The 16,645-nt window shown below is 35.3% G+C and overlaps 1 protein-coding gene across 7 annotated transcripts in view; it reads right to left on the bottom strand.

Moving 5' to 3' along the window:
• The window catches only part of SMARCA2 (SWI/SNF related BAF chromatin remodeling complex subunit ATPase 2), a 114,978-nt gene that overhangs the window by 25,705 nt on the left and 72,628 nt on the right, over window positions 1-16,645 (bottom strand). For all 7 annotated transcript variants that reach the window (XM_085566416.1, XM_085566417.1, XM_085566423.1 and 4 more), the window contains one exon: window positions 13,189-13,407. In XM_085566416.1, coding sequence (XP_085422542.1) covers window positions 13,189-13,407 — 219 coding nt within the window. The remainder of the gene's footprint in view (window positions 1-13,188; window positions 13,408-16,645) is intronic.

The raw sequence follows: 16,645 nt of genomic DNA on the forward strand, positions 1-16,645 counted from the left end.
AAGATAAAGACTGTGAGGAGAAATGCCTTTAACACTTGACAATTTTATGAAAGGGCTTAAGATATTCTATCAACAGTACAATCAATAAATACCTGAAAATAATTACAAAGTTGACGAACAGTTACTTTAATTCAATTTCATCTCATCTCCTTGTTGGGTATTACTGCACAACAGATTCACCAGTCTAGTTTTTCTGAGACTAAACTAAAACAGAATATGGACCAGAATCTGTCAAAGGAAAAAAATTCGTGATTATATCCAGTTTTAACCTTCTTTCATCAAAGTATTGTTTTTTCTAAAGCCTCAAAATGCAATTATTGCAAGAACTTATCAACTTGTAATACATAGTCTTCAACAGGATAAAATTTCACCAAATACGGTAAATGAGTTCTTCAGCCATAAGCTCATCAAGCAAGAGTCTGCATTGTCACATCACTGAAACAAGCATCTTTTTAAGGAGTGGGAGAAGATAGACCGTTTTCTGGTTTGCGTTTGAAAATTATTAATTCTTGCCAAATTATTTCCACTGAAACTCCAGCTGCCTGTATTTTATTAGACATTAAGGAGACTAATAATGTAAAATACAGGTTTTTCTTAAATTTTAATTTAAAGACTGATGTCAAAATGGTCTGACATAACCACACAAAAATATGAGTTGTCTTTAAAGAGAAATGGCCTCAACCAAAGCAACAAGCATAATATTAGAAAAAAAAAGGTAATGACCTAAAATATTAATAGGATCAAAGCTTTTAGCAAGTGTTTCCTTTTGGGGCAAAGTTTTTCAGGTCAAATATTCTAATATTTAATCTTGATGTAAGATATCCTAATGCTGAAGATTCATCTTTGATGTGATAATTATTAAGTAAAGCATCATGCAGAGCCAGCACTGATAAACTCTAAGTTATGACAAAACCCACTGACAAGCATGTAAAATTTTCTTCTGTTCAAAAGTAAAATCTTGTTAAAAAGAAAAAAATCTGTATTAGTCTTATTTGTCCCTTTCGCATATGACAAACTGATTTTAAATGGAACTCCTCGAGCTGATTTTGCACCAATGAGATTTTCAAAAACTTCTGGGACAGAGCAATTGAGGAGCTCAATTAACTACTCATGATACCAGGACCCCACTGCTTGTCTGCTCAATGAGCACCATGGAAGTACTCCATTAGAGGGAAGGAACTGAGTTATAGTAAGGAACAACCATATCATGCTTTGATAAATACTTTTGTCAACTAATCAGAGCATTAAGAAAATACATACTCCCTATCTCAAGACCCTGAATGTGAAACTATTCAAAAATCATCACTATTCTGTGCTATCATCACTCTACATTTACTTAGCCTCACTCTGAGAAGATCTACAGGTTTGTAATTGTCTTCTACAGTTTCCAAAACGTCTTGCTAAGAAGACTTAATTTTAAAACCTCTTGACCAAGTCAACCTCACCTAGGAGCGTGGAGGGGAATCTAAAATAATTCTATGCCAGAAACTATTGATATCATCCCCTTACTCTTTATCACTGAACTGTTTTGTTGTGGTGGGTTTTTTTGTTTGTGCTTCTCAAACCTTCTTCCCTTCATTTTAGAAAGCTAGATAACCTGCTGAAGAATTCTTGTCACTTAGAATAATAGCCTGTTTCTGAACACAGGGAAAAACTCTCCTTCATGACTGGAGGAAAATTTATAATGGACTTGTGAAATATTACATAGGAAAACTTCCAAACAATAAACAAACATATTCCAAAAGGGATCTTGCAATAGGATTTCGGAAGTACAAGGTATCCGGAGTATTTCAGATTGCCTTCATATAGTTCAGAACCTTAGAGCATATTGATAACTCAAAGACTAAATATGATTAACGGACTTCTACTGAAAATAGTTGCAGGATCTTTGGAAGTATGATTGGAAGTAAAACTTAGAGACTGAATGAGATATAACTTAAGAAAGACACTGGAAGATGGTCATGAAAATACTGCAGGCATGTTTCCCAGCTTCAGATACACAGTGCAGTGCATCTTGAAGTAAAATCTAAGCCATGACAGAGATGCCTCATTTTTTCCCCTTTATCTTGTTCACTGTGTCAGAGACACAGATGCTTGTTGCATAGACAAGATTCTGGAGCATTTAGTGACTGGTGTTATAGGGAAGGTTCCTCCTTTTTAAATTTTTATCAGTCTTATTAAGATTAATAAAAATAATTCTGATTCAGGAAAGCCTACTACAGGGGTGTAGAGGACTCTATACTGACAAAGGCATTGTGAGATAATTGGTACTACTGTTACGCTTTTTCTTGAACAACTACATTAGCTTCACTACACAAGGGGCATTAGAAAAACACCTTTTCTGAAGAGAAGGTGGGTGCCAGGGAGTAGTGTTGGGGATTAATTCTCTCATTTTTTCCTAAATTCCTTTAAAATAATAACCTTGGAATTTAGTAATCACTAAACTTGTTTCTCTCTAAGAACAGATGTTCTTTATTTCCCTGGCATCTCAAAAGTTTACAAGGAAAATAATATCAAGGTTGTAATAGCTTCGTTTGTACTAAGGGTTTTGCTTCCAGAACTTCATTCCTTCTTTGTTCTAAAATAATCTTTACTGAAGGGATTTACTGCCCTGTTGTTCTTCTGAGGTAATTTTTAAATTTAATTTTTAATTTTTTTTCTAATATAGTTCATGAATTGGTTTACAACTTAGTGTAATTTAGTAGTATTTCTGTTAACATCTGCATACCATTCAGGTTCACGGTCAAGTATCACATAAGAGGAGGAAACATGCTGCAATGAAGTTATGGAAACATTAATCAATAATAACCATATCCAAAACCAATAACAAAGAGGAATTCAGCATTCCAAGGATTTATCATCTCCCACTAAGGTTAAGACGCTGTTTGTTTTACAAGGGAGATCATACAAAACCAATCAGAAACACACATCTCACTACTAATAAATGAACAGTTATTCAGGATGGCTTCTTTTCCATGTTCTGAGGCAAGTATTTACAACTGTGTTTTAGCTTACATTTTGAGAAATACTTCTACTGTTGCAGATTTCTGGGTAATTCTAAGGAATGTTAATTTGTCTTTTTTCCCTTGACATTTAACTTTTTATAAACGTGACATTCTTCTCTTGTAGAAAAAGTAGTAAATCTTTACTTTGTCACCTACTGGCAGACTAGCTGTGTGGATGATGTTTTGTAGCTCATAATGTAACAACTAAAGATAGATCTCTTCTGTTTGGTTCTATTCCTTATGAAAAAGATTTTTAAAATTAAATTTAAGAATGGGAATTAATGAATTTTTAAAAATTATTTTTTAAAAAAATTTCCAGGTGTTTAGCCTTTCTTCATTAAAAAAAAATTGTCTCCTTTATGTTCTAAGACCCTACTAATTATATGAGAAAAATACCTGGTATAAAGACAAGGTTTATACCCTCATCAGACCAGCTCTTTGCAAAGAAACTGCAGTCTTGACTCTTTCCAGGACGTTTGCTTCCACTGCAAATATTTGCAGCAACAGGTATCTGCTCTATGGTAAAGATAAAATTGACAATTCTAAGCACTGGAAAAAGGTAAGAAGTCATTACAAACTCTTGTTCTGCAACGCACTCAACAGCAGGATACCAAATCTTAGTATAATGTTTCCTATGAAGAACAGGATGCCTTTTCTTCCATTATGGAAACCACACAGGTGAGGACTAAAACACAAAGGGATAATAAAACACAAAGCAGACTTCCAGCATGAAATCACTAATTTTGAGATAAATCAGTAGTGTTACAATAAGTGAACTATTTATCTCTCACGTACACAGATTCAGTGGTGCCCTTTAAACTGCTCAGAAAAACAGTAGAAGTTCTCTTTTTGATTAACAGACTAACAGACTATAACAAGGCTTCTAATTTAAAGATGAGCATAAATTTTTTGTGCCCTGAAATCTATGGCTCTTAATAATGTAACATGAGAAGCCTATAGTACGGAGCTTAAACTGGTATTTTTATGTATATCAAAGTAAACTCAGCTACTGCCAACAGTCATACAATCAAGTATTTTTTTTCATATTTTCTTCTTCTCTATTGTATTTAAGTATATTCATGCATTCTCAAGCAATAATCTTTTATTCCAAGTTTAAAATGTGGAACATAACTAAATGGGAGCAAAATTGAGAAAATAAGCTCAAAACAAAACAGATAAAAAACCTTGCAAAAAATAAATATGTGAGGGGAAAAAAAAGTAAAAGCTTTCAGAAACTTCTATAGCTTAATTATTTTTCAGTGGATGTTCACAGATCTCTTTTACCTACTTATCCACAGAAAACATCTTAATAATTTTTTCAGTAACATGGGAAATTTGGTTTAAATAGCTATCATATTATTAATATAAATACTCTGAGGCAATTAAGAATGGGAAGTGCACAGTGTTAAGAGAGCATGATATGACAAAAAACATTATTGCAAGAGGTTAGAATCCTCACTTCCTGTGCCAAAAGAGGAAAATATTTACTTCTAGAAATAGACTGTATTTAAATAACAAATACTAGGATATACCCCTTTGTGACAATTCCAATATAATTTTTTAGTAACTTAGAAGAATTTGGAGGAAGACTCTATGGAATGAAACTAAGACAAACTTGCTGAAAAAATGAAATTATATGTATCTTTTACATATTCTATACCAAAACAGTATGTTGTGATGCTACCTTTGAGCACTGATGCAGTGAGCTCCATGTCTTCAGGATGCTCTGAAGGTGCAGTTATATGACCATGCCAGGACTCATAGTAGAGCCTGACCCTTTAATATGCGTATTACAACCTAGAAGTAAAAATCTAACTTCACCAGTATCTGTCTAGAACACTTTTTTGTTCTTTTGGAATAAGCTGCATTGCAAATTACAGTCTGATGAGCACAAACTATTACCTACAAACAATACAAGGAATTCTTGATAAAGGCAATGACTTAAGAGCACATGAAGTTTCTCAACAAAATAATGTATCGTACAGTTTAGTATAGGTGCATACACAAAAAAACTAAAAAAAGACTGTAATTAACAACAATCCTTGTTTCTGCATTTGAAACCCAGCTAAAAATGTTAGATGCCTCTGAAAATAATACATAATGAATAGCCATGGAACCATGCTCTCTAACTTGCTAAACATGCCAATTTCAGAGTACGGGAAAAAATTACATGGTTGTGGTTACTCACAAGTTTTTGTAGGATTTTTTTTTAAGGCTAAAATTTTACTGCTAGAATAAGTAAGTACACTACTGTACTCATCAAGCAGGGTACTTCAGGATGACTCAGGAAGCTAACTGCCAGTCACGACATGCCTAAGCATTGGCTGAATAGTTTTTGAGAAATTCAGACTGAAACCTCCGTGTTCTTCCGTATCTGCAACGTTAGTATTTCCATACTTGTTTACTTACAAGAAAAGACAAATTACTATCATTTAAGTTGCTACAGAAGTAGTTTCTATAGAAGCAGAGCTCTGCATACATACACCAGTCCATCAGAAGAGTTATTTTGCCTGTATGCATACTGCATAAAAAACATCAGGATAAAACCTTTCATCACCTATTCAGGTCTACCTTCAGAAGATGGCCTTTTACAATAAAGGTCTTACAATTTGCCTCTACAAGGCAGAATATGAAATGGCTCCCTTTTTACAGAGAATAAATACTTTGGCCACAATATACACTTTGAAAGATATGGATAACTTACCCATGTTGCAAATGCAAATTTTTCTAATGTCTTTATTAAAAAACTAGTATGTAACAGAAGGTTAGCTACCATACCGCCTATCATTGTTACTTTTAAGTCATGTCAGAGAACATAACAATGCAGTGGACCCAGATATTAAAATGTTTGTTGCTTCTTGTTCCATTGTCATATGCCCCAAGCAACAATGTTTTAGACTTTCAATACAGACTTCTGTTAGTGTGGGTTTTGTGAATTACTTAATGGTTGTTTTTGTTTCAGTTTTAAGAGTCATAGAATACCCTGAACTGGAAGAGTTTAGCTTCTGGCCCTGCACAGGAGCCCCAGAAGAATCACACCATGTGCCTGAGAGCACTGTACAAATGCTGCTTGAACTCTGTCAGGCTTGGTAACCACTTTCCTGGGGAGCCTCTTCCAGTACGCAAATACCTTTGGCATGAAGAACCTTTTCCTAATACCCAATCTAAACCTCTCCTGACACAACTTCAAGCCATTTTCTGTCACTGGTTGTTGGACTCCAGGACATCCTTCTGGCTGCCCTGGCTGTCTTGAGCCCCTGACAAGAAGTCACAAACATCTGTGGCTTCAATTTTAGCCTGTGGAAAACTGCCAACTCCGGATGAGGAATTACAAGCTGCAAGAGTTTTAGTAATGTGATATTTGAACTAACACAGGCTGGAAAAGTAGAATTTCAGGATTTTTAGAATGGGGTTCAAGGGGGTACAAGATGAGGAATTTGGGCGTGTCCTAGCCTTCTTCTCCCTTGTCTTGTCCTCCATGTCTTGGTGTCGTGGTGGCACTTTTCAATTGGTTTGAGGTAGAGATTCACAGTCTGACATAGATGATAGGAATTGGTAAAGAAATTGTAAACATACATATGTAGTTTTGAGTATATAATGTTGGAGCTGCTCAAGGCTCGAGGGCAGCCTGCCATGGCTTCCTTTCTGGACAGACCTCAGCAGGTTGGAGAAAGAATGTTACAGGTAAGAAAAATAAACAACCTTGAAAGCACAATGTGAAGCATTCCAGGCTCCTCCTTTGGCTGCATTGAGCTAGGGAAGAGAAGACTCTTTACAATCACTCAGGGTCACCCTGACCCTTCAGAACTCCGAGAGAAAATGACAACTGGTCATCACAGAGAAGAGATCAGTGCCTGCCTCTCCTCTTCCCCTTATGAGGAAGTTGTAACTACAATGAGTTCTCCCCTCAATCTCCTTAAGGCAGCTGATCGGAATTTTGACCTTCGACATAAGGACCATTTCTGGCATCTTAACCACAGGGACTAATTCTTCTTATGAAAAATGTCACACTTGAAACAGTAATATAACAAAACATGAAACCCAGATTTTAAACTCACAAGTTCAGTCTATATAAACTTGGCAGGTGAGAGGATACAGCTATTTCAAAGAAAATGAAGTTTATTTTATTCTAATGCTAACAGTACTCCCCACATTTTAAAAAAATAAGTACTTACTTGGCATTACTATTTAAGGTTTTCTAGAGGAGAATTGATGTACAATTCTACTTGAAGGCACATTAATATGTGTTATGATACTTTACATGTAACATTGTATAGTCAAAATCACAGACTGAAATAAAAAGAATCCTATGAAAATATAGCACTGTTTTACTGGTACTCCTTGTAAACAGATGTTCAGATTTCCTGATTTGAAGTCTTTCTCACAAAAAACCAAAAACCAAAACCAAAACAAAATAAAAAAAAAACCCAAAACCCAACAATAAAAATTTCTTTATGGAGAGTATCTCGGAAGTATTTAAGAAGCATTTCAAAGTACTTTTTTAGTTTCCAAAATTAATACTCTTGACTCTGATTCCACATTCTGAGAAAAAAACAAAAGAATTTCTGAGAAAGTCACTGTGTGTGATCAGGGTCTTTCCCTTAGAAACTAACAAAGCCATCCTGCCAAAATAGAGAACCAAAGCTATCAGGTAGATGCATTTAAATTCACTCTCACCCATGAAAAACTAAGAAAATACCCTTTCTGCTTCACTAGTCTTAATTTCACTGCAATGTGAAAGTAGCATTTTTCCTTTTCTTAAATAGATTATGAATTGAATTTAATGAAAAGGACATGAAAGATAGATAGTGAGTATACCAAATACAAAAACCATTCAATGAGGATTTGAAGTCATGTCCAACTCTATAACCTTTTAAAAAGCAGCTTCCACATGCAAAAAACTTACCAGCCTCACACTGAATACTACAAAATAGTACCTGAAGCATTCTGCTGGTCACTGGTTATAGACAACACCTTAGGATGGTGGACTTTTTAATCTTCCAGTAACAGTCTTTAACATGTGACTTGTTTTCCCATACAGCTTAAGAAATTGAATTGCATCTGCAATTCAATACTACAGAGCAGGGTTTAGATCAAAATGCAATTTTCTTCAAATGTCCTGCACAAATACTCACTTACTTGATTGTTAAACAGGTTTAACAGCAACTCAGGAAACTGTGCGATTGCAACCAGAAATGTTACAGAGTAGGGGTATTACATACATAAACTATGCAGATAAATTATCCGCTGGATAAAATATTTCTTTTTTCCCCTTCTTCTATGAATTTCAGCTTTCAATACACACTAAAACAAGTACAGGCTGCAATGCTAATTCTACACACAGGTATTTCAGTACTTAATTTAGTAAGGCCTAAACAACAGGATCTGTGCCAAAGCTGACCTCTAGTGACCCCTCTAACCAAAAGTTCTATGTATTCATTAATCAGTGAAGCATTATTAGCAATATGATATATGTACCTGCTCATTGGCGAAACAAGTATTTACCTTTCCATATTTAGAAACAGGACAAGGCCACATCTGGCCTTGTTTGTGGGCGGAGGATCAAAGACAACTCCCTTGGTTCCTCCTTGAGCCCTGGCCAGGCTTTGGGAGAAGCCCAATAGGAGGATAAAACCTGACCTTTCTGTATTAGAAGTAATAGCAGATTTTGCTTATTATAAAAGCTGGGCTACTCTCACAGCGAAATCAGAAGCCTCGTTGCCTGCAAAAGTGGATTTCCCAGCTACTGGGCGTGGTTCTCCAGTCCTTCACTGTAACACCTTCGCTGGGCTGGTATGTAGACCTGGATGAAGGGTGAAGTAGGGTAACTGTAACCTTTCTTAATCACTTTGTATTTTTTGTAGTAATGATTTAGGTGCATTGCTTAGCTTATCCTTCTGTGATTCTTTGCAGTTCTGATTTATAGTAAATTACACTATCCCTTAACTTGGTGTCTGTCTCTGACCCTAACCATCAGCAAAACACTACTGTAAAATCAAATTCCACTACCCTAGTTTACAAAACTATGTCTTAAAATACCTTCCTAGTATTGATACAAATTGACCTAAATTTACTATCTTTGCTATCAAACCTATTAACAAACTATTAGGAACTGTGTAACATCAAAAAGTTAAAAGTTCCAGTTGATGAGGAAACAGTTAAAAACATGCCCAAAATTTTCCTGCTAGGTAGTTTATTATACCACATATCTTTAGTAAACATAAAAAAAATTTACGTTGTGACTATGTTAAACAGTTCTTAATAGATATTCTGTATGAGTGAAAGCCAGCACTGATTTTCTTTAAGTAAGAGTGACTAATTACAAACCAAATGCATGAATTTCACTTGTAATTTTTAGATCAGCAAAACAAGCACGACTTTTACATTTCTGCCTGACATAAATGAAATGCTGTTTATTTTGTACTCAGGTATGTTTCCCTTGCCAACATATAAAGCTATTTCAAATTAACAAGGACAACTAGAGACTACAATTTTATTTATGTCACCTAGCCAGCAATTAAATTGCATGAGAAGATGAAACCAGATGCAACAGTCTTAAGGGTCTTTTACCTACTCAAATAAACCCTCTGTTTCTTGAAGCCTGTCTCAGGCAATCAAATTCTTAGTAGATGACCCCTCTCAAAAGTAATATGCCGTGGGAACCAGCTAAGTATTTTGCAGTTCTGTTAGAAGTGGTGCAGGACATAATCTGCTACAGCATGTAATAGTCCCAGAATATAAATGCTTTGTAGATCAGGAAGTAACTCCTCCTTCCAGAATTTTTTTTTAAGGAAATATGGTTGTCATGCCAACGCTTATATAAATACAGTGGGCTGCAGCGACAGCTAGTGATGAAGCCTGTTTCTGTCTTAAGAGATTTCCTGGGAGACTGTCAATGAATTACAGGCTGCTCTGGGCATCAGCACAATCTTACTAAATATTGCCTAGGATCACAGGCTTGGCTTCTGGCATTATTTTGTCCCTTGCTTTTGTCAGTTACTTATCTCCTAGCAAGAAGGAACTTGACATACTTGGTCAGTGCACAGCCATGCATACAGACCTCAAGGTACCACTGTCCTTGAGGTCCTGCTGGGATCTGCCAGAACTACACTATCCAGTGCTGGCATGTATCAACAGAGAGTTCAGGGTCTAACTTAAAAAGAGTCAGCACCTATTCCACAATCAAGAGCTGTGGCTGCTGAATGAGGCAAAACATCTTGAAAAAGATCTAGTCAACTCCCCAAGACATAAAAGAGACACCTCAGTACTAATCACCAATATTATTAAACCAGCTTACTGATCAGAAATGCAAGGTTTTGTTCAGAAAACTCTATGAGAAGATATCTATAAAACTGCAACAGCAGCTACAGCAAGAGAAGAAGAGTGAGGGGCGTCTCCTCGCTGCTGGTAAATAACTCTCCTTCTGTAATACTGCAATAAAAATAGGCCCATGGTTACCTCTGGAAAATGACATCTACTACCTTTTTAAATGTTTACATAGATAAGTATTTCCTTGAATATGTTGTACACTTTTATTATGACATCTTCTAGAGATGTCATTACAGCAAAATCAAACATATTCACAAAGACATTAAAGTGCTGAGAGCACAATGGGTGTGACAAAGAACAGTTTGTCACACCCAAGTTTCTGTTTCACACACATGAAAAATATTACCATTTTTAAAAATCCAGACAACTTACATTACTTACATTTTATTATCTACCCAATGAAGTAGTTTTATTCTGAATGTGAACAAGCAATGTTACATTATAAATGTAATGCCACTGAAGAGACCAAAAAGTATTAGCAGTTCTTACACTTCCATTTATTTCACCACACCCTCAAGTGTACCTGAAAGCATGTTAAACTATGTATACAGTAGAATTATAGGAGGAATTACAATGCACTATGAAGCAGTCTATCCTAAGGCAATTTAATGAATTTGAAAACATGCTTAATTACTCAACAGAGAGAAGCAAGAATAATTTCTCTCAATAGAGTAACAAGGCATGGTGAAAAAGGTGTAGTATATGTAGGATATGTACCATCTTGCCTAGCAAGCTTTCTAACTTGGCCTCACAATACAGTCTCAGAAGCAAACAAACAAAACAATTACTACCACGCGTATGGAGATTTACTAAGAAATTGTTTTCAGAGTAGCCCTTTATAGTTTTTTATCAAATGGCCCACCACTTTAGAAAGACAAAATGGAAGGTATGCCTACTAAATCTCAGAGAACACTGATTTGACCAGAAGTTCACCCAAAGACAGGCTTAAAATTGGAAGTAATTTTGGTGAAGAAAATTTGAAAATTATTCAACAAAGGTATATGCTAAATCCTCATAGGAAGGAAAGATTGACTATATGAAACATAGTTTTGAAAAGCTGGCAAGGAAGTAGAACCACAGAAAAGGATTACGGTCTTACACTGTATCAAAAATTCAACGTGAGACAATACCTTCCATGATAGAAAATGAACTACTGAAGTGTGAGGTATAAGTACCACAGAAGTTATACAAAAGAGCTCATCCTTATTCAAATGATGCTGCATCTGGAATTCTCATGTCTAGCTTTTGATCAAACTTGTAGAACGGTATCAGACACATGTAGAACAACTATGTGAAGCTAATGAAAACAATCAAGAGATTCAGAAAACAGGAACTATAGGAAAAGACTGCATAAGTGTAGTTGTTAACCTTTCGAATTTACTCAATGGGAGACAACTCTCCTATGACACAAAAAATATTTTAAGAAAGAGTGGTATCAGGCTACTCTGCATGAGCAGAGTTATTAGGATTATGCAATTAGCTTAAAATCCAACAGGAAAATTCAAATAAAATACAATAAAAAGCCAAACAGTTAAAAACAATCCACTGCAGACTTCTAAGTTCACTGCCCAGAAATGACTAGAAGTCAGACCCTGAACTCCTATTATAAATGACACAGGACTGGATGATTCTGCCTGCAGTATGACAGGGATCAGAGGATTTCCTTTAGGCCCGCTATTTTTTACAATAAAGCACTGAAATATTACAGCCAAGTCAAGTCACAAAACACAAAAGCCAAAGTTAACTTCTATGCTGCCAGAGTCAGTGTTCCATCATTAAAAGAAGTAGCTTAAAATCTTCAAGAATCCAAACAGGAGCTTATATTTTTAGATATTTCTTCTCCACTGACTGCTTGAAAATGTCATATATCAAACCTCTGTAGTTTCAAAGACTTACTTAAATTCACAGCTGGTGAATAATTCAGGTCTTTTCTCCCCTAAGCAACAGACCTGGATTAGCTCTTAACACAGTACTGCACCATGCAGCCTCCCAAACACCCCATTTTAAACCAAGTAGGTAAGATTTTTACCTATCTTTAGTGAATTATATACAAAACTTACACTATATTTTTGTTGCTATTGTCTGCAACTAAACAGACAAGCTCTTAAAACAAAACTTACTCTATCAAACCATATAAATCAGTTTTGCACTTATAACATTCATTTATAAGTTTTGGAAATCATACTATTACCAAATTTTTGAAAAGGCTTTCCAACAATCATTCCTCACCTTTTTACCATGCTCTTGCTAGCACACTTAAAAGACACATGCATTATTATTAATGGATTGTAGATTTCAAAGAACAGAATAGACAAAATCCCAGATTTGGTGTTAGTTTAGCTTTCAGGTCTTAAATTCTTAAATAATTTATCAAATGTTCTGATCTCAGTGGAGCTAATAAATACTTGGAAATTAAATAGCCTGAGAGAAAGAAAATTTAAGTGAAAATTTCTGAATTCTTAAAAGGATTAAAAACAGGCATTTAAAAATACAATAAGCTTGTGTGGCACAGAAAGCTCTAATATACACTGACTAATGGTTTTCAAGAATATTGAAGAATTCTTCATGCATCTGAAAGACAACATTTACAAAAGTACTTGAGGATGTAAGATCCATGCAAACAATAGAATGCTATCATAGTCCTGACTCAGTACTTAGTAATACTGACTTAAATTTCTGCAGTGCAGATCCAAACTTACTCATATCTTCAACATAGTATCAGAAACTGGATAATGAGGATATTTTAGACCTAAAGTTGTGCTCTCCCTGGTGCAGTCTCCAAAACGAGAAGAAAAACACACCACAAATGAGTAAATTTCAAGTGTGAAAAAAAACCAACCAACCAACCACCTACCCGCAGCCACTGCTTCTCTGTGAGAGCATCACTGTAGTCCACATCCCTGCGCTGACGGGATCCCCTTCCAAATATTTTCTCTTCTTCTTCTTCACATGTAAGCCTTTCAACTTCAGCATCATCCTTAATAATCCAGGATGGTAATTCATCCTCCTCCATCAAGCGAGGTTTACGTTTAGGGTTTCTGGCATCCTCTCTGCGACGATCCATATCCATGCGCTGCAATGGCAATTGGCAAAGGATAATAAGTTTTAAAGGCAATCATTAAGTGAACTATGCCAATGCCCACCTCTCTAATAACTCTTGAAACTTTAAACGAAGTCCCTCCCAGGTATCTTCCTTTCATAGTATTCCTAAATACTTCTAAAATGCTGCTTTAAAAAGAAGCTACACTCTATTGTTCATTTCCAATCATATTCACTAATTCATAACTAGTTTTCACTGAAGAAACTAAGACAACACATAGCCACGTGACAAGAAGCAGATCACAAGAACACTGCTGTCCCCATAAGGTTTTACTAATACGTAACTGAAAAGAGTAACTAAAATTACACTAGTTTTGTTACCCTGAATATCAGAAGAAAATTTAAAAATTGGTATAAGAAACAGAGAATCAAAGGAAAATTAATAAATTCAGAGAAAAGCTTGTTTACTTAGAGCCAGAAAGCAAACACGCTTGAACACCTGAATTTTTTTCTGATCTTACTGCTGTACCAGACAAAAAGCAAAACACAAAAATATCAGATAAGCTTAGCTGAAGTGCTACGAATATTAGAAGAAGATATTAAGACTTTCAGCTGAAATTTAAATAATCATTCAAGTATGCTGAACAATAGCTCAGACATTGAGACAGAGGATACACTCCTACATCTACTGTAGATTCATCAGTGAGGTGTTTTACAGTCCTCCTGGGGAAGCATCCATCTCTATTGTCCACATACTGACCTGGCTTCCTACAGTACTGTGAATTGCACCTGCATTGCCTTAAGCACTCAAATCAGGTAATATGAATAGGCATTTCAAATTGGCTTTTTGACGAGTCATACAGTACTTAATACTCAGTAATCAGCTGCTAAGCAGAGAAAACAACCAGATGGCCACATTTCACTTTTGTATTTGAAAAAAAATTATGTAAATAGACTGGCATCAGAATTGGCTGTAGCATCATATGCGGCTACTGCTTTGGCCACTAAACTTCATAAAAAACAATTCTCAAGTATGTGCAAATGTCTCCCTTGTGTATATGATGCTGCACTTAACACATGATGCCAACTAGACATATCCTTTTACAACCTCAGCCAAAATGCATTAATTCAGAGGTATTCTCTCTCCAGAGGGACAACTCAAACCCAGCCAAATTTAAAAACTGAGGCTTAGTGATGGCACCATTTATTATGCTGAATCTTCTCTCATCTTGACACTTCTCAAACATGAGCATTTCTAAAATAATACCTCAGGAAGTGCATCTTACGAATTTTCTTTATCACCTTGCCTTGTGCACTATCTGATTTCTAAACTCAGTGAAAAGCAGAAAGCAAGAAGTGGTCTTCAGTCTGCAGGTCCAACAACTTTCAAGAAGCAACTATAAATACATGGGCGTTTTCCCTGTTCTTCGTTGTTTCAGACAACAGTGAATGGGCTGTGCAGCCTGCAGTTTTTCATAGCAGACTTCCGTATTTCACCTACTAAAGAACAACCCGTTCAATTTGAATTCATTTCAAAAAGTCTCATTCAAGCAAAACATGTGGCTTGGTTTATTCTAACATGACAACCAGATACCTGCACCAAGAGACAGCTCAAACAGGATAAATGAAATAGAATCCCCAATTTCTATTATTTAGTCGAGAACTTGAGTGAAGAGACATCATTTTTAATGCTATTAAGAACATTAAGTCAGTGCTGAAATTCTGTATTTTTCCCCCAATGACTATGTTTCTTTGTTTAACACAAAAACTGAACATTAAGATAGTATTTTATAATAGCTGTTTTCTGACATAATAGTGCTTGGGAAGGAAAATTAAAGACAATCTCAGTTAATCTGAGATATCAGAGATACAAACTGACACTTTTTTATGAAGATACTACTCAAACCATATTTAAACCTGGGAAACCTCCAGGTCTATCTTCCCATATCTTTCTAAAACCTGTGCTTCCAAGAGACATCTAAATTATTTTTATGTAACTAATAATTTTATGTTCATTGTCCTCAATAAGGCCTAAATGCTAAAAATAATGCTACCACTACTTAAACCTAAACAAAGAACTTGAACATTGGCACACTCAAGGACTAAAATTTCCAGTTTAGAAAAACCAGAGCACTGCTGTCCTGTGAATTGTGGATGGCTATCTTAAACTTTCCAAATTATAACCAGAAGAGTCCTTGGAAGAAACATCAAAGCCATTCAGTGTAAAAGCTTTGAAATTATAACTAAGAGAGTCCTTGAAAAAAACCGTCAAGCTACTCAGTGTAAAATCAGTAATTTATACACCCAATTCTAGCAGATTGCCATTTTCACTTCAAGGAGATTAACTGTATTAGCACAACTGGAGTTTTGATACTCATCTGGCCTTCCACTTGACAGGCATTTTTGCATTAAAAATCATGCTCTTTTAATGTTTTCTTTACTTTATAAAGAGAACCATTTCTTTTCCAGAGAAGTAACTTATTGAAGCATTCTTATGAAATTACAAGAATTGTACAGATCCCACAAACACACTGATTTTATTCTGAGTATTTTCCAAATTTTTTTATTATGTGAAGCCTCTAAATGCCACAGGAACAAAGTCCACTTCTACACACCTTTTCTCTGAACAGTGTATTTAGCTCCACAGCACCATTTCAGATCCTGTGTCAAACAACACTTCTAACCTGCAAAGTGACTATAGAAGAGATGCTTATGGAACTGATCTTTCTTGTTGCTTACTTCAAATAAGTAAAATACATGTTTTTACACACCTAAGACATGAAGACACCCAAACACATTTTTTGTTGGGTATTCCAGACTCTTGAATTCTGATTACATGCGCACAACTTTAAAAGGGAATGCAGTGGCACAGGTATCACTACAGTAAGGAAAATACAGACTACCTTTTCCTCTTTATCTGTCTATGTAAGACTTGAAATTTTGATGGAAAGGCAAATAACTCTGACTGCCAAACTTGCTTTTCAGATTTTTCTTTTATAAAGAAACAGTTTACAAAAAATTAAAAGAATTTTTTACATTAACAATTTAAATTATTTCTTAGCTGTTAATATTTAACTACAGTCTTACTGTTTTACTATTTTCAAACTCTGGCTTTCAAAGCATGTAGTTTTGCCTCTTAAAATTTTTATTACCAACTCCTTACTTTTCCTTAAAAACTTCCATGTAAATTAATATGGAAAACATACATTCAGCCCACATAGCTTTACAAATAACCTAGATGCAGGACTTGAAGGGATACTAAGCAGTTCACA

The sequence above is a fragment of the Lonchura striata genome, chromosome Z (assembly GCF_050655825.1).
Source record: "Lonchura striata isolate lonStrDom1 chromosome Z, ASM5065582v1, whole genome shotgun sequence".
NCBI lineage: Eukaryota > Metazoa > Chordata > Aves > Passeriformes > Estrildidae > Lonchura > Lonchura striata.